Source organism: Aspergillus niger, assembly GCF_000002855.4.
Source record: "Aspergillus niger supercontig An02".
Taxonomy (NCBI): Eukaryota; Fungi; Ascomycota; class Eurotiomycetes; order Eurotiales; family Aspergillaceae; genus Aspergillus; species Aspergillus niger.
This window is the reverse complement of record NT_166519.1, coordinates 1,937,789-1,956,151: the sequence shown is the minus strand read 5'-3', so window position 1 is coordinate 1,956,151 and position 18,363 is coordinate 1,937,789. Positions and strand designations below refer to the sequence as shown.

The window sequence follows — 18,363 nt, the reverse complement described above, 5'->3', positions numbered from 1 at the left end:
GGAATTTGGTCTAAGATGGCACTTGATTTGAAATAGTAAGAAGAAGCCTTGATGAAATTCCTAACAATAATAATAGTATAGAAGATGAATGTAGTAAACACAACGCCAAAAGACATACATATCTGTCATACATTCATAGCATAGAGGTATCCATAACAAAGTAATAAACAAGAATGATAGGAATCTACATGCATCACACTTGTATCATCCAGCTACCATCAGTAGCAAAGAACTCAGTTGGGCAGAAGGCCCGCTTCTAGCTCAAGTTCCGAGTCAACGTCGTCAACGACAGTCGACCCCTCTTTCTTCTCTTTGGCCATTTCGCGGTCAATGGCGAATTTGACCGCGTCCAGGATATGATTGCAGGTCTTTTTGGGTGGATAACGGGGGATAGTGCCCTCTTGGTACACACCGGTCTTGACCAGGATGGAGAACCAGTCAGCGTCACTGGTCTTGTTGAACTCGTTCGTGCCCCTGATGTCTGACTCGGGGGTATCGCCCACAAAGTACACAGTGCTGGGAGGTTTGTTGATGGCATGAGTGTTCTTGCGCCATTGTCGCAACAACCGCGTAGCGAACTGGTATGTGCCGAGTTGGGGCTTGCCAAAGGCGATCGTGTTGAGCTCTTTGCCAGTGACGGCTTTGTACAACGCCTCTAGCGACGCTCTGAGTGCACCCATGCCGATTCGGGAATGTTCGTGGGAGGTGGACCAAACCACGTCGTTGTGGGAGAAGAACACAGGCGGGCCCTCGTCAAAGGAGTCGGATCGGGTGTCTAGGTGTCCATTCTTGGACATCAGGACATCGAGGATAATCTGTTGGTCACCGGCCCAGTCCCGACTATCCGCAAAGACAAAGATCGCCTCGATCTTCGTTTGCGAAAAGTCCCGGACTCGGGAGTTCTTGTATTCCTCGTCGGTCAATTTCCGGAACGGTGTAGTGTCTTGTCTAGTCTTGATGATGTCTCCGGGGGTGATGACATTCTTGAAGCCGTAGCCTTCAGCTACAATACGGCATTTCTCACCCTCACCGCCGACAACAAGAACCGTGTGGTACCGCTCGGCCATTTCGCGCATCGGGGTATGGCCACAGATAAATTGGCCGGGGGAGACTTCGAGCTCGAGCTGTCGACTGAGATCAAGGCATCGTTCTTCCTCCGTCTTGCCTCCACCGTTTGTAACAAAAATGTAAGGTCTGGTAGAGCAGTCAGCACGGGACTACCATTTGAGAAGGGAGCACCGCTATAATACGGTAGAGGATATCGATACATACACTTTAATACCATAAGGATTCTCTCCATTGATGTACCTGAGTGCACTGGCAGCTTCAGGGATAGCCTTCCCACCTCTGATAAGGACTCCGTCAATATCAAAGGCCAGAGCAAAGTCGTCGGCAGTGGTGAGGGCCTTCTTAGTCACAGGGGGAGCAACTCGAGGGGAACCTTCTTCGGAGGAAACCTCTTCGTCGAAATGTTGTTTGGCGGCTTCCAATTCCATGGCTGTTTCATGAGACATGGTCGAAGCCATCAAGTGTTTAGGAGGGACGACCACACTGGGACCGCCGTAGAGGTCGGCCTGGGATGCGTCCAGGCTCGACAACCGGCTTACCCGTGGGGTAGCATATCCGTCGGCTGTTGTCATTGTGGATAGCAATAGTGGTGGATCTCCGGCGGGTGGCAACAATAGAAGTGGACCTTTTGTGGACCCAGAATATGAACAAGAAACGGTTACTGCGGAAGACAATCGACAACGACGTCAGTCGATCTTCAGGGGCAACGTCGTCTGGCCAACGCGAGGTCAAACAAGATCACAAGCAAAACCAGAATGATCAATGGGACCAGACAATGCACGTAAACCGGCGTTGCAAGGATGCACACTGATAAGACAATATGCTACACAAAATTATGTTCCCTCAGGGGAATTGATAATGTGCAGCAAGCAAGAAGAGAAAGAGGAGAGTATGATACACAAGATGAAGGAGGCGAAGTACGAAATGGGGTTCAGTGGAGTGAGAGGAGTCTGGGGAGATAGAGGACCACTTCCTGACAGACAATGGGAGTCCAGAGCCATTATATAGGAGTAAACGAGCAAGCGGTGGAGGACGCCTAGCATCTTCTCCCTTGGGTGATGCAGCCCGTGGCGCCGTCATCGACCGCATCGGGACAAGAAAAGACTCAACCTCACTGGTGAACTGGAAGCTGTGTTTTCAGTAACGGTTGCAAATTCTGGTTGTTCGAACCCCACTTGCTCCCAAAGTTACAACATAGTTGAATTGTTCCTATTTGATCATAGTGTCTAGTAGTGGTGCGTCTGAGAACTTAGTAGAAGCCAGTCAGCCATACATATTCGAAAGGTATCCTTGACAATAATAGATGATGATGGAGAGGCTGGCGATATGATTCGCTCCGCGGAACGGTCAAGGCGCCAACCGGCATCGGCAGGCAAAAGACACGCCCGGAAGGTACCGTGCAAACGGGAAAAATGGGAGGGGGAGGGATGGGTGATTCAAACTTACTCACCATCCATCCGTCGAGAAAACCGGATGAAACTCACTTGTTCGGCGAAAATGAGAATGGGTGAACTCGGATCCTTGATCAAGTTCGGGGACTGATATCATGGAGGGGGAAAGCAAATGAGGAAGAGAGAAGGAGAGAGAAAGACGGCAGAGGGAGACAGGTTGACATCAGTTACAATACCGGTCAGTCAGGTTTACTCTCGACACAATAATACAACAATACAGCTATCCCTACGGTCTTATTAAAAGAACTATAGTAAGTAACGTTAGTAGTTGTGCAGTGTAAGTAAGTATGCAGTGTATGCCCGAAACACACGGATCCCCAATGTTCATCAGCGCCAATGACGCCTCCTCGTGGCCTTACTTTCCAGCTGCTACTATCCTACACTGTAACCTACCCAAGCCATCGAGATCATTCCCGCCCTGAACGATAAACACGACTGGCGGGGATGGAGGGGGGGGGAAAGGGAACGGACCGACTACCGAATGCACGAACCTACATTCATTCCCTCCTAGTCTCCTCAAGCCACCATCTGCGCGAAGGATCGTGGATGGATGTTACTTTCCGAGCCTCCTCTTTTGCGAGTCACTAGCTTGTTATCTGGTGCTGCTCAAAAATGAGGTCACAACCAACCAGGACGCTCAGACTGGCTCGGAATTCTCTACACCAGGAATAGTGCGGCCTCACTGCCTCAGTCATCCGCCAGGGGCTGATCACCGCTTCTGACGTCATTGCGGAGCTCTCCCGGCCGCCGTCTGTATCATGACCGTATCCTCAATACACCCTCCACTGAGGATGGTGGCAGAAAGAGTGGGTTCACATGGGAATCTGCCTGTGCGGTAAACTTGGAAATGTGATTGCGTCTCTCACTTCGGCCCAGTGGAAAAACATCATCTTACCGCGCTATGTTTGGAATAGGCCTCTGCAGCACTCCTGATTCGTTTGCGTGATTTTCTCTGGTGAGCTGACTGCAGCCTTATCTGACTCACAACATAGCGGAGATGGATATCTCATCAGACACTATTCTGTGCAATTAGTGGCTTTGAGTCTCCCAAATGACAGACAAAATAGTGGGGCGAGGGTGGAAGCACAGAGTCAGTCCCTAGTAAGTAGTATATGTGCACTATCAGATTCGCTGCCTTTTCCAAAGCCCATACTATCTAGATCCACCCATGGCCAATGCATATATACAATCATAAGATTGAAAGTAAAATAGAAATGAAGCGCCTTGGAAGAAGAGACAGATACCTCGCTCCACCAAGCGAACATAAGTCAAAGTATCATACAACATAAAGGAAAAGACTGGGCTTCATATACATATATGTAGATGTATATATTGAATTGTCCTCACCGAGAACGAAGTTTCCACTCCTAGTAGCCAAGGCCGAGAAATGGTGCATCCCTACCTCTTAGACTAGACGTATCCCGTCAATCCACGCGCAGTATCAAATCCGACCCGCTGCGGGATGGGGTTACATTTCGCTCGTACGGCACCGGCTTCTTCTTCGGCATGTGGCCCCTCACGCTTTCAATGGAACGCATCGAATCGGTGGACTGTCTGCGTGCCTGAGTCTCCAACACAGGCCCTGGATCATGACCAAGCCAGTAGTCTTCAGGTGAGTAAGGTACAGTTAACCCTCCGGCATGTGGCTTCCGCCGAATTTGGACTCTTTTGATATCGTCCCCTCGTACAATCCGCGGGCGAGAGACAATTTCCTGCCTGGGACTGACCGCCCGCAAAAATGGCATCCGGGGAAGACCAGGTTGGTCACTCGAGGCAAATTCCCAGTTCGGTGTAGGAGATTCTCGCGTTGGTGTTCTGACTTCCCGCACTGGCGTGAGTGGCCGTAAGTTTCCCGAATGCCGGGATTCACGGTCCAATCTGCTAGTGGAGCCGTTGATATCGATGTCCTCAAAGTTGTCATCCAGGTTGTACAACATGCTATTGTTCGCGTCCGTGCCACCGAACGGACCACTTGCAACACCCTGTGACGACGCCGGTCCGACAAGTCTCACATGTCCAGCACCGCGATGTTGCCGGTCCCGGTCGACAAACTCCCCAGCGTCCGAGACCGGAGAGCTTTGTAGCAGGCTTTCATAAGTGTCATCTTGATTGGAGTACCGAACCCTTGATCCGCTTTCTGCATAGGTAGGCCTCCTTCGGTAATTCGGGCCTCTCATAGCAAGCTTTCCATCCTGGCCTTCCCCAAAACCATGGAGCATCGCACGAGGATGCGCAGGCAATCCAGCCATAGGGGCCCGGTTATACCGCCGACTTTCTTGAGTTTGGCTTGATGAGGTCGGCTGATTTAGATTTTGGTATGGTGCACCAAAGACGCTCCGTGGTCTTGCCATATCCTCTTCGAATAAAGTCGCATGGCTGTGGGGTCTGGGCGGTTTCTGACGACTCAACCTTAATGGTTCCGGGTAAAGCCCCAGCGTTGGTTTATCAGGAAGTAGATCTGAAATCGTTCGTGGAGACGACTGGCTCAATGTTCCCTCAGCTTCGGAATTAGTAGTCATTGCAAAACCAATCCTGTCGGTACTATACACCCCCATGGGACTATTATTATGATGATTACCGGGGCCTGTGACAACGACAGCAGGTGTCTGAGCTCTCGGCTCAAACGGGGTTATCAGTCTGGAGGTTTCGGAATCCCTATCTGTTGTACCAGGCATAGGACGAGGCCCAGTTGGCCGTCTTGGTGGAAATGTGAAATCCGGAGGCTCGGACATGACACCTCCAATCTCGAAAAAGTGGTCCTTTTCATCCTGTTTTCGTCGCCTTGCCTTCCTACAACAGAAAAATATTATAACACCCATAATGAAGAATCCAGATATCCCAGAAGCAACTGAAACTCCAATCACAGCAGCAGGTTCCAGCCTGCTGTCAGATGCGCTCGCGGATGCCGACTGGCCACTACTGGTAGCGCTACCCGTTGCCGTGAGAAAAGGCTGCGAAGTTGAAACCGTCAAAGGACTTTGAAAAGTCTCAGTAGTTACCGAGGTATGCTCAGTACTAAGACTTGTCGGTTGTGAGGATGTACTAGAGCTAGACCCGGACCCAGTGTTGGAGGCCGAACTGGAGCTGGAGGTAGATGGCACCGTCGCTGTCGTCGTCGTCGTTGCAGTCCTTTGCGTGGGACTTGATCCTGTTGGCATCACTGTCGCGGTGATCGTAGCATGAGTCCGTGGCAAAGCTCCAGGTACCGAGTCGCAAATGTCGTACAAGTCGGCGCTGAAGACTGTTTTCATAGAACATAAGGAAAGGCTACAGCGAAATGCCGCCTCCCCAAGCGTATAGCCGCTTGTCGTGTTCGTCCGACAGAGACAGTCGAGATCCCACTCCGAGCATGCGCCCTTTGGGTAATCGGAGATTATAAATTCTTCGATGCAGTCTGCCGCACAGCTTGGGATCAGACCGGACAAAGATGTTGCTGATGCGGTAGGATTGGTGGTCTGGGAACCATAGGCGAGACTTGTCAGCATCAACAGTATTATCGTGAATAACCGTCCAGCAGGTATAAACATCTTGTAAAAGCATCTTCGTTTTCGGGTTAGTAGACTATCACCGCCAGGTATAATGCAAGCCAAGGAGTCGCGAACGGGAGGTCACAGGGTCGATACCTTACCTATGCACGTAAAAAGTGACGCTACAGAGGGAATCCAACCTCTGGAGTCATTGATAATCGTAGGATATCATCCTAAGATGATCAAGGAAGAAAGAGTGCAAAGAACACTGAGGATCTGGAGAAGCGATGGTTTCCAAACAGCATGGAGAAGCACCAACTTCAAGACAGAAGCGGCTGCGATAAGGGGGGAAGGAGCGACTTCAGGGACCAGCACGATGTACCGCATACTGCCAACATGGGCGTCAAACCACGTTCTGCCATGGCGCTGAGTGGCTGCGAAGAGAGAGAATCAAGGTTCGAGACCCAAATCAGTAGTCCAAGCCTCCTATACGCGCCAGGGCGAAACATGGCAACACTGTCCCAAACATAATACACGTAGCTCATGGACACAGTTCTTCAGGAGGTCTGTCGCTTTGCATGATTGGGTTTTGGGTAGACGATGGCGTTGAAGTACGCGCCGTGTTGGCGCCGACCCTGCCGATATGAACAGCACATGATGTCAGATGAGCCGATCCGAGAGGTTCAAGGCGCAAGCAATGGAATTAGGTCCGTTTCCTTAACCGCGCACCTTTAGGCTATTTTTGATTCGAAGACCCTGAGGGCAACCAGGCACAACTGCGAGTGTAGATCCAGCTAGATGTGTCGACACTAGACTAAAAGGCGAAACGCGGCTAGACAGACGCATCACGGGATTTGTTGAGCTTGGGCTGCTTTCAATGGCCCGATCGGCAACTCGTGTTTCCCCATACCCACTCCGCAGATTACAATGCTGCTTATGGCATAAGCAGCTACGATTTGAGCCCAGAATGCGGTTGATTAATTGGTTTGACATTGTCATCAATCATAAATCTGATCACTGCCAACTAAGAGATAATGACAAAAGCAAAGCCCAGTGACACGGTGAGCTGGTATCATGCGCAATACATAAGAAAATGACAACCCAAGGAGATAAGAACAAAGGGGAAAAAACTAGAAAAAAAAGGCGATCAAGACCCTGTCACAAACACACGCCGCACTGAGCATGCTGGACATCCGCCCAATGACGGCGCTTATGTTGGCGGGGTTGCATTAGGCTAGACTCGTCGGGAGCCCGCGGAACGATACTAATGATGTTGACAACGTCACCCCGACCCGCTAAATTTCGAATCTTCGATTCCGTAGGATAAGAAATCGTAGGTAGGACGAGGTTATTCCCCCAATCGACGGGTTTTGAATCGAAGTGGGCGGTAATGACGGGCCTGAGGAGCGGTCTAGTATTTGAATATGATATAGCTGAACGAAACGAGTTAGCCTCGGAATCTCCGGAAATCCATCACTTGGCGGGCCACGTACAAGGCATGAATGACACCAGGGAGCCAACCCAGGATTGTCAAACAGATGTTGATCAGGAAATCAGCACCGCATCCTCGCTCCAGGAAAACACCCAGTGGCGGCAAGATGATCGCAAAGATGATCTTGCAGATATCCCTATGGTCCCAACGGCGTTAGCATACCCACGACACTATGCTCTCGTCATTCAGATTATTGGGATCGCAAGCTATCCCAAGACAGCTCCAGCTCGTCAAGGTCCAGGTATGCGCGCGACTGGATAGGAAATCGCCAAAAGATGACGTCGCGAGGGGTTGCAAGACTTACGAGGCAGTGAAAGGCATTGTGAATCGAGGGAGACGTAGATCTCTTCAAGTTGACTAGTTTGATGTAGGAGAGAGTAGTGAGCAGATGATGTATATGACCAGATGAAGGTTGTATCTGATTGCGAGCAGATGAATGATGGGGAAGCAACAAGAAAAATCAGGAGAGGAAGGGAGCGGGACCACAGGGACTCTTAAATGATGGGCGGCAAAATTAAGTAGCTACCCTCCGCCGGGGGGGGGATGGTGCTATGCCTCCTACGTAAAGCACTGTCCTCGAATCCGCATTAGTTATTCAACGGATACGCCTTTAGGTAATAAGATAAAAGACCAATAGCTGCTAGTGATAATTAGAATAACCGGGGCGGACGACAACGATAGTCAGGACGATCCTTTTCCGCTCGCCGTGCATGTTTGTCGCTACGTCATACTTTTCACTGCGAACTGTGGCTGATGCCTTGGCCGCTTGCTGATTGGCTCCGAGCTCACCTCAACCAGACTCTCGGCGGGTGACTTTTGCGTCGTATCGACGTTTTGTATTTTGTACCTCCCCCAGTCCCGTGGCTGATGCTCCTCCAATTTTGGAACTGAACCATGTTGTCATCGGGCGGTGCAGCTGGGTTTTGTTCAACAGTAAGGGGAGAACTTTCGCCCTCTTTTTCCCCTTTCCTCCCATTGCCTACATTTTGACTTTTTACCTTTTTTTTTTTTTTCCCTCCCTCCGCCCTCCTTTGTCATGGTTATTTTGTTGCCTGGCAGGGGCTTGGCGCTTCCACCGTACCACCTTACCAGGCTGAAGCGAGGCGCCGGTAGTCTTAGGTTAGACGCCGCCAATATTGACTAAATCACTCTGTGCAGAGGGCTCCAAGCGTCTGGGCTTCGGTTCTGGGTGGGACGGACCAGCACATCGTATTTCATACCTACTGCTTTTATCGGACTAGAGCTGGCCCCCTACGCAATCCCTTGTGCAGAATAGGGGTATGACTCCCGTGTCTAGGAGGTTTGGGAGACGGAATTCAGCATAAATTTAGTGGGCCATCCAGCCCTACGGTTCCTCTCGCACGAATCACGGTGCCGGTAGCTTTTAACAATGTCGGACAGATACCGGTCCCCATTATGGTACTTGACTTTGTAGTGTCTAGACTAGCGTGGACTCATTTCCAGGGAAAAAGCAAAGTGATATCATTTGACACGCATCTATCCGTCAGCGCCTACGCTAACTATGCAGATAATCATTGGACTAAAGCACGTTTCAGCCGGATTTTAGACGTCATGTGTTCGATAATGAAATGTCTTATCGTTCGCATATCGCAAATACATCATTACGAGTTAATCCGTCTGCCATGATGACCTGACAAAACGGTCGCTTATATTGTCGAATGTTTACGAGGATCCTGCTGATCATGACGGAGACATCCCACTACTACATAGCCTCAGCGAGAAGAATAAAAATAGAGTTGATAAAAATAAGAGATCAAGTTGCCTATCGACATTACGCAGTATCATGTGATCGATATCACCGCAGTCCAAGCCACCCTGTGTCGTTGTTATTTCTAGAAGGAAACATCCTGGTCACCCCGCATACTTTAACCAGCAACGTAAGAAAAGCACTGCCTGGCTAACATGATGGTGGGTCCCTCCAGGCTATTCGATCTAAAGCTTATATATGCATAGCCCTATCTTACAGCAGCATCTCGCCAGGGATATATATATAGATGTTCGAGTGACCCGCAAGGCGCAGTAACACCCTCCACCTACACGTTCAACGTCTGCCTAGTACCTTTTAGTGGGCACAACTTGAATTATGCAGCCTAGGACCACCAAGAACTCTAGAATCCTATGAAGAGTATACCAATACACTCTAACTGCTCTGTTGCGAGCAAGCAGGTGGGATTTGTGGAAACAGTACCCAGGATGAGCCTACAGTATCCCCACTGCATCTGCGACTTCGTCTGCGTCTGTTTGTGATGGAATAATGCTTCCAACTCTTGATGTCCAAGTAACAGAAAAGAGCCTCTATTGCAGTCATTCGGCCAGAAATGGTGTTCGAGAGAAGAAAAGGTATGCCTCACTGAAGGGGTGTGAGCCAGGAGGTGTAGAAAGAGTATGTAAAGAGTATGTTACATACATTTGTCGGCAAGACACGAGAGAAAACTGCACCCGTAGTGAGATAGTTGTATTGCTTGAATATTTTGCTGCTTCCTCTTTTTTTTTTTTTTTGCACGTTCTCTACGCACGAGATTTCTACTTATCTTTCAAATCCACATCTGGCCTCCCGCTTCGATGGAAAGTGACCTTATCAACCCATAGCTACCACTAAGTAGTCACTCCCTTCTTCCTTTTGCTTACTATATATAATGAAGCGCAAGCACCCTAGCTACCATGATTGATATCTGATGGTCAGAGAGAAGGTCTACTAAATAATTCTAGCGTACTGAGTTTCGAAGCAATACTCGCCAGTGGTTATGGTAGTGCAGTAATTCAACCACATTGTCAGAACCGCTCTGTAGCCGATCCCCGTCGAGATCTGGTCAAGGAAAGGCGCGATGGCGGAAAGGATTAAAGTAATCGGTGATGATATACAAGGGAAAGGTATGAATACAATACGTGTAGACATACTAGCTTTCATAAGGTCATCCCTATCGCAAAGACAGACAGGAGATATTGACCAGACCGATATGAGCGCACACATTTTGGACCTAGCTATCAGTCATGTCCTTTTTGTGTGATAGATAGTACGTAAGTAAGCTTACAAATATAATCTAAGGACATCATGACTGAAGATCGACCCTGTCTGTGATGAGCCAGAGACACTAGTAGCGCTGCATTGAATATCTTTTGCCACATGGGCGACGAAGGATTGAGAAGTACAATGTAGAGGTAGGGGTCTTGATCTATTCTGTACGACCCAAAATATCACGGCTTGGCAGCTACTCCCGCAGTCTCCGCATTTCCCCATCACTGTCTCGTTATCTCAATACTTCAAGCCAATTTGAGTATCGCGCACTTGCCATATAAGCCATATTGGCTTAGATGCCAGACTTCGTAGTTTACAACTCTATACCGTATACAATCAGTCTCACTCTATATGAAGTTATTCTTCTATCAGGAAAACCGGACGGTGATTCGTAATTCAGTTATCTCTCGAGCGGACACCTCCGATATCCTCGAACACAATGTAGAGTGCGATAGCCCTATATATGAAAAAGAGAGAGAATAGTCTATAGTGAGCACAGCAAGTAGTACATATTATATTTTTACATCAAGCTGTATCTGTTTCACGACTGCTGCTTCATCACCGACTGGGTGGGGAAGCTGGTTATCGTGATGCGCGGCCGACGGGCCAGCGCCAAGCCGCCATCACGTGATGACGCAGGTGGTCGGTCAGCGTCCCCGAAGCCTCCAGCGTGTTCGCCTTCACGCCTTCATCTCCGTCTCGCTTCCCCAAGCCTCAACATCACCACATCGCTTTACACGCGGCCTGTCCCTGCCCTGTCACTCTTCCTTTCGGCTGTTTTCATAGTTTCACTCCATCTTCTATCGCCCGCAAGGTCGCCAAATCTGTCAAGATGGCCACCGAACTTTGGTACGTAATCACCTCACCTACTCCTTTTCCCAGCATCCCAACCATTGTGCCCTCTTGTATCTCGACTTTAATAATGTTACGGATGATTCTCGACTTGATATACTGACATATGGACTTGATAGCCCCGTTTACGCAGTAAGTCACTTGTGATCCCACCCTCACCGATGACACCATCGAGCTCCAAGCGACCCTCAAGGTAGCTTGGCTTCGTTGCATCAAGCGGAGAATCTGCCATCGAACAAGCATCTCTCGACACGGTTAACTGATCTCCAACTTGTATAGCCCTTTTTCGGTGCCCTTGGCTGCACCTCGGCCATCGTCTTCACCTGCTTCGGAGCTGCCTATGGAACTGCCAAGGCTGGTGTCGGTGTCTGTGGAATGGCCGTCCTCAGACCTGACCTGATCGTCAAGAGTACGTGGAAGCTTCACAGAGCTTTATACCACTGGGATATGCCATCGCATATAATTTCGGATGATGTGATACTAATCTCGTGATACAGACATTGTCCCCATTGTCATGGCGGGTATCATTGGTATCTACGGTCTGGTCGTGTCGGTCCTGATTGCAAACGATTTGGGACAGAAGGTCCCCTTGTACACTGGTTTCATTCAGCTGGGAGCAGGTCTCGCCGTCGGTTTGGCTGGTATGGCAGCTGGGTAAGCTTCTCAACATGGCACCTTTCAGTTCCGGTAAGCTTGGGACTAATTCAGTATCTCTAGTTTTGCCATTGGTATCGTTGGTGACGCAGGTGTCCGTGGAACTGCTCAACAGCCCCGTCTCTATGTCGGAATGATTTTGATTCTCATTTTCGCTGAAGTCTTGGGTGAGTCACAACAACATAGCGATATAATTGGTCTGCCCCATCTAACAAGGATGTTTTACAGGTCTGTACGGTCTTATCGTTGCTCTTCTGATGAACTCCCGTTCGAGGATCGACGCCACTTGCTAAACGAACCCTCCTTCGTTCCGCGCGAAATGGCCCAAGTGAACACCCGCCCGAGGATGCCAACCACCCTATATCCTCGGATATGATGAACAGAGCCCGGGTTGCTCAACATGTGTTAACGTGATGCGGTTATTTTGACTTGTGTTTTCAGACTTTATTTGCCGACAATGACGGTTCCCGTCATTGTCCCGATGACAGCTGGAGGGGATGGGGAGAAGTGGATTGCTGGGGGGATTGGAAAGAGAAAACGGACGTTATATAACATATGCTTTCTCTTTCATCCAACCACCCCCCCCAAATAACAAAGGACAAGACATAATTGGATGTGCTAGCCAAGTTTGTAGACTAGGACAAGGTGGGAAGCTGTGGTAGATACATTGCATGGTTTTTGAAGGTCTTTTGAAATTATGTACTTTATGGGAGTCGCTTACTCTTTTGTATCCTTGAGCTGGATCATAGGATTACTTGCTTTGCAATGCTTATATGTTTTCTCCTGCTAGTTTTAAGGATCCTTTTGGTACAAACTTAGCTTTCTAACCTATCCTGCCCTGGAAGTCATGTATGTGGTCCTTCCGTATAGCATAAATGTACCAAGTGGCGAATGTACTACTAAGTTATAGCACCCAACAGATTGCTCGTATTCTGTTATCTAGAAAATACCGTCTTGGAAATGAACCGAAGCAGTACATAGACCTTTCCAACTGAGCAAAGTCAAGCAATATAGATACCATTGCACCTGACCTGCACAAGAGCAAGCAGGGCATATAGATAGGATAGCAATATGTAACATACAAAGTAATGTCTATGGAACGAAACAAAATGCGATGAACATCCAAATATTCAAGAGAAAGAAGGAGGTCAAAGAAACTCAAGACGACGCCGTAAGGATATATGCGATATGGACAGGCACATCAGTGGCCGCCGCCAAATACACACACACATACATGCGAAGAGCATAGCAATAAACGCAAAGCTTCAGATGCGTAAGTCTAGGATGACTTCTCTGTGAAGCAGAGGAAATGGGGAGGTAAGGTTGTAAGTATGTAAGTAGATAAACGAGGAGATTAAATGAGGAAGGTTTATTCGGATTGTAGCGTAGCAAAAAGAAAAAAATAGCTGCAGCAAATGGTAATGGTCTCTGATGATGAAAGAATCAATCAAGCCTTCTCAAGCTTCCGTCTCAAAGTCCTTGTCCTCTTGCGCAGCTTCTTCAGCTTGTGCTTCTTCATCTTCAGTCTGCGACGTCTCTTGGTGCTAATGGCGTGCATGGTGCGGTTGTTGCGGATACGCTCCATGTAGGTGGTGCCGGAGTTGTGGGGGACATCGATGATGGCCTCGCTCTCTCCAATGGCACCGGGAGCTTCCATCTCACCGGAGGGCACGAAAGGACCGGTGTGGGCCTCGTAGGTCTTGCGACCATCAGAGTGTATCGACTCGTGAATGGTCAGGACGGTGGAGTAGCTGGAGGTCTCCCGAGGGACGTCCTCGAACTCGGAGAAAGCCATGTCCTTCGCTTCGTCGAAGGGAACCGGCGGCGGAGGGGGGTGGAAGGGACGGAGACGCTTCGTGAGTTCCTCGACGGAGACTTTCAGATCGGAAAGGTTCATGCCATCCAGCTGGTTGCCTTCCATGTCGAAGTACTGCAGAGAGCCCTCCTGCTCGCCGGAGTGGGCAGCGGAGTTCTCCATGGAGTTGACGGCGGAGGAGAGGGTGAAGATGACATCGTCCACCTCAGGCTTGGCCGGCTTCTTTGCGGTGAAGATGGCGTCGAACGCTTCGGGGGTCGAGGTCGGAGGAACGGTGGTGGAAACGGAGATGGGACGGTGGATGGAAAAGAAGGAGGCGACGTGAACGTCTGGACCAAATGGAGAAGATTAGCGCATCATAGTCTAGTAATACAAGCACAGTTACTAGGATTGTGGCGACTAACCATGCGGCTGGAGATGTTGGGTAGAGGGAACACTGGGAAGTCGGGAAAAAGCCGTCGGCTGCTTGGAGCCATTGCGGCCGTTGCTATCCTTGCCCCTCCGTCTGGAAGCCTTCCCCTCACGTTTCTCTGCAGAATTCACTCCCTTCGCAGGCGTCTGAGAGGAAGAATCGACTTTATTAGATCCATCGCTGGGTTTCGAGGACGAAGAGGAGTATCGGCGTTGACGCACATGTTGTTGTGACGAGCCGATGAGGCCGTTCGCGGAGGTAGTAATACTTTGGCTGGTTGCGCGAGATATACCGGCGATGGGCCCCATAGGAGCCCATGCAGCCCGGCGCAGTGAGGACGACAGCATTTTCCGACGTCGTAAAGCCCAGAAGCTGGGTGACGATGTTGTCGGGAACGAAGAGGCGAAATCGAAGTTGGAGCCGATCATGCGGAACTCGGCGATTATGTAAGTCACCTGTCGCCTCAGGCACCAAATGAGATCAGGTGACCTGGAATTGCAGGAAACTATCTACAGAGTAATTTCACATGACTTTGTCCACATCTATGATCAAGATCAGCCTGCATAATTTCCTATCGCCGTTGATATAAACGGGCACTACCACCGAGCACACTGATTATTTGGTGACAACTACTATTTTGCAAGAACTAAGACACTATATTGGCTTTGATTTGGGTATCTGTTCGTTCCATGCTCACCTCACTTGAGCCGAACAATTACAGTATGGGCAATTATACTTATGAGAGCCTGAATGATCGGATACAGAAGATACAGCTCCAAGTGAGAGCTGCCAGAAGTGACACGAGCAAATGATAGGGTGGGTGGGGGCTCATTATGTCAACAGGTAAGAAGAAAAGGAAAGGCACATGGGAGGCGTAAAAGGCACGGAAAGGTTCAGCTCAGGAAAATGGAAAAGAGCTCGTTAGGTGTGACAAAAAGCGCAGACATGGACGCAAACAACATATGGTATATGGTATCAATCTGCATTATATAAGAAATGCACCCGTCGCTGAACCGGAGAAAACATATAAGCTTTTGAAAGGAATGAAAAGCTGAGACGAGGAGTCCACAAGGAGAAAGAAACATACAGGAAGAGAAGGGATAAAGTGAAGTGAATAGAAATAGTCGAAGAAAAGCAAGCGTGCTTTCACCGCTTGACGTGTGCAGGGGAAGAACGGAAGTTGAGCATCGCTGACGCCTCGTACTCGCTCGTAAAAATTCAAATCGTTCCAAAGGTCACAACCTTATAGTATGAGGGTGTGGAGATTCTTTTGAATAATCATGTCTTGTACCGAATCCATTGTTGCCTTCAACAACGTCGTATCGGTAGCATTCGTGTAATGGATATAGATCTCACGATCGGGAATCCGGTTGATGCCCCGGAACCGGTCTGCAAAGTATCTGGCTGCCGCATCGAAGTCCGTGTTGGAGCCATTGTAGTCAGGGAAATGGTTGGAGACAGGCGAAACATGCAGCTTTCCCTTGAACAGATCGATCTTGTTCAAGAACAAGATGATCGGTTTGCGCTTGAACCATTCGCCATTGACCAAGGATTCGAACAGCATCATTGCCTCATGCATTTGGTTCTGCACATTCGGGAACAACGGTTAGATCAAGTGCTTTCACGAAGGCGACAGGGGAAAACGTACGGCATTCTGGTCCTCCACGAGACATTGGTCATAACCAGATAGAGCAACCATGAATAGAAGGCATTGTACACCTTCAAAACAGTGAATCCACTTCTTTCGCTCAGATCGCTGTCCACCGACGTCCATCATTCGGAAGTTCATTTGACCGAGTTCAAAGAGAGTTTCAGTAATTCCGGTTGTCCGCAAACGAGCCTGCAACATGTCCTGGTTGTCGGGAAGCCACCCAGGAGTGAATATTCGATCAAGCGAATCAAAAAAGCTAAAAGGTTAGACGAATTGCCTGTTTGCTCAAAAGAAGGTTCCTGGCACTCACTAATGCAAGTTATCGTGAAGAGCAAACTCGTGGCCCCGAGCAACAGCTTTCTGAACACCCGTGTCGTCCCACATGTCTCTGAGGGCATCGCGAACCTTGAGATCTGAGAATGCCTCGTCGGAACCGACATCAGGCTCGAGCTTGTCTACATATTCGGCTAACGGCTGATCAAGAACGGGCTGAGTTAGCACACATACTGGAAAGATTTCGATCTCCGCTTGCGATGAAAAAATTGCAAGACAACCGAGCAGACGAGGTTACCTTTGTCTTTTCGAGCTGGAAATCAATGTTTTCGGCGCGCATGATATCCAGTAGAACTTTGAAGGCGATAACAAGATTTGAATAGATGACAGCTCGTGTTTGGCGTCGTTCGTCCTCGGGGAAGCCGCCGGAATGTATGATTCGCATTTGTTTTATGATCGTCGATTTGCCCGATTCTCCAGCACCTACGGAAAATGGCATCAGTACTCTCCGGTTCCACGACTGCAAATTGGAGTTGTTTCGTCTGAGAACCTACCAAGAAGGAGAATCTTGATCGTTCGGTCCATTACTTTCTTGTCATTCTTCAGAACCTTTTCTATCCTAGCGCTTCGTTGAACAGCATCTTTATCCGCCGTGTCGACGGGTTTTGAACTCATGCAGCCCATATTGAAGATTGACGTGTTTTACTTCACCAAGCGACTCTCGATGTTGTCTGGAAGTGAGTCAGTACTTTGCTGATTATACTGTGCGAAGTAACCAAGAATAGACGCAGCACAAATAAAGTCTAAGGCTGAATCAGGGATACGCCCAGACCCCGCAGTTAACCAAACGGAAGGCTCTCTTTGAGACATGTGTGAAACGTCAACCAGAGAGACCCGAGGTCTCGAGCAATGAAAAAGAGGCGACAAAGTAAACAGCGCAACTTACCCAAGGCAGAATGTAATACCAAGCACGAGAAACAGACAAATGTATCTTTTGACTAAACCCGCCCGAATGGCGCAAATTAGAACATGTCGCTAGCTGGAATAACGTCTAGTCGAACGTTACTCGGTCACTGTACGTACGTCGCGGTATTTTCTATTCCAAAGCAAAACAGCTTGGATAGGATGGGAGTCGAAGGAGTGTTCCAATACGACTGTCGCAAAGTGACCCCCGCTTTGTATGAGAACGATATCCAAATTGAATGGCGAGCAGCGCAGCTGTCCAGGGCTTTCTAATATCCGCGAGAAGTGGAATCGAATTAAGGAATGTGACGACGGAAGTTCCCTCGACAGGCTAGGTTGAGTGGTGGTTCAGACAGGTATCGAGTGAGACGGGGTCGATCGCGGAAGTGAGAGGGCTTTCGGAAGTTCGCACGACTTTCAAGATTGAGGTGTCGGTAAACGGAGGAAGTCGTCCAAATTAAATGCTGGGGCAGAATTCGCTAGGTATGCTGACCGCAGCCTCGAGGCGTTCCCCTTTTCGTGTAATGGTGGTGGGCGAAGATGCTGACCGCAGACGCTCAGGTGAGGGGAAAGATGGGGAGGGAGGTAGGTAGGAAATGGGGGAGCGAGATTAGTACATCCTCCGCCGTATCGCAACCGAAGCAAGCAAAAGAGCGGAAGACCAGGGCGTGAAGCAAAGCAAGAGAGAGGGAAGAGGAAAAAAGAGAGAGAGAGGGAGCGAGGGAGAAAGAGAGGAGGAGAGAGAGGAGAGAGTAAGGACAGTCTGGGAGACTCGCAGGTCTATAGTAGTGGTAATAATAATAGTAGTAGTTTAGAGGTAGCAGTGGAAGGAGGAGTAACTGGTGGGAATGTTGGTCGCGGAGGTGTCGCGCAATTCGTTCGATAATCCATCAAGTCCGATCGAAGTGGGCCACGGAGCCAGCAGAGTTGAGCTGCTAGTAAGTTTAGTCCGGCTTAGTTCCCCTTCGGCGTAGTCATCCTGCTGGGGACCTTCGGCTGTGAGTGGCCCTGACACCCCGGGGAGGGGGGCCTGTATTACCGTGAAAACCGTGTGAAAGATTTCCGGCGTCGCATTGGGCCCCGTTCTGGGAATCTAGAAAGGGACTAGCCGGCTGTGGCTACCGTCTCCTAAGGGCCTTAGCCGTAAGCCCTTGGCTTCTTAGTGTTGTTTAGTCCGTGATAGCATCCCGGCTGGGAGCTTCCTGGTACAAAGTAGACGGGCTGGCC

General features: G+C 49.3%; 6 protein-coding genes across 6 annotated transcripts; 1 reads left to right on the top strand and 5 right to left on the bottom strand.

Moving 5' to 3' along the window:
• Positions 1–233: 233 nt before the first annotated feature.
• On the bottom strand, positions 234–1,640 carry An02g08050 (uncharacterized protein; the record flags this gene model as incomplete). Its single annotated transcript, XM_001399901.3, has 2 exons — positions 234–1,194; positions 1,273–1,640. 2 exons carry the CDS (start codon positions 1,638–1,640, stop codon positions 234–236), a joined length of 1,329 nt encoding a protein of 442 aa, XP_001399938.1.
• Positions 1,641–3,943: 2,303 nt separating this feature from the next.
• Positions 3,944–5,677, bottom strand: An02g08040 (hypothetical protein; the record flags this gene model as incomplete). Its single annotated transcript, XM_001399900.3, has 1 exon — positions 3,944–5,677. One exon carries the CDS (start codon positions 5,675–5,677, stop codon positions 3,944–3,946), a length of 1,734 nt encoding a protein of 577 aa, XP_001399937.3.
• Positions 5,678–7,144: 1,467 nt separating this feature from the next.
• Positions 7,145–7,799, bottom strand: An02g08030 (uncharacterized protein; the record flags this gene model as incomplete). Its single annotated transcript, XM_059746436.1, has 3 exons — positions 7,145–7,385; positions 7,480–7,614; positions 7,783–7,799. 3 exons carry the CDS (start codon positions 7,797–7,799, stop codon positions 7,145–7,147), a joined length of 393 nt encoding a protein of 130 aa, XP_059600032.1.
• A 3,548-nt stretch (positions 7,800–11,347) lies between these two features.
• On the top strand, positions 11,348–12,314 carry An02g08020 (uncharacterized protein; the record flags this gene model as incomplete). Its single annotated transcript, XM_001399898.3, has 6 exons — positions 11,348–11,364; positions 11,487–11,499; positions 11,647–11,776; positions 11,865–12,021; positions 12,085–12,188; positions 12,250–12,314. The coding sequence occupies 6 exons, from the start codon at positions 11,348–11,350 to the stop codon at positions 12,312–12,314; spliced, it is 486 nt and encodes a 161-aa protein (XP_001399935.1).
• Positions 12,315–13,468: 1,154 nt separating this feature from the next.
• Positions 13,469–14,677, bottom strand: An02g08010 (mitochondrial 37S ribosomal protein mS38; the record flags this gene model as incomplete). The annotated part of the gene is made up of 2 exons (XM_001399897.1): positions 13,469–14,166; positions 14,242–14,677. The coding sequence occupies 2 exons, from the start codon at positions 14,675–14,677 to the stop codon at positions 13,469–13,471; spliced, it is 1,134 nt and encodes a 377-aa protein (XP_001399934.1).
• An 815-nt stretch (positions 14,678–15,492) lies between these two features.
• An02g08000 (uncharacterized protein) lies at positions 15,493–16,857 on the bottom strand (the record flags this gene model as incomplete). The annotated part of the gene is made up of 5 exons (XM_001399896.3): positions 15,493–15,834; positions 15,898–16,156; positions 16,211–16,374; positions 16,472–16,656; positions 16,728–16,857. 5 exons carry the CDS (start codon positions 16,855–16,857, stop codon positions 15,493–15,495), a joined length of 1,080 nt encoding a protein of 359 aa, XP_001399933.1.
• Between the last annotated feature and the right edge of the window lie 1,506 nt (positions 16,858–18,363).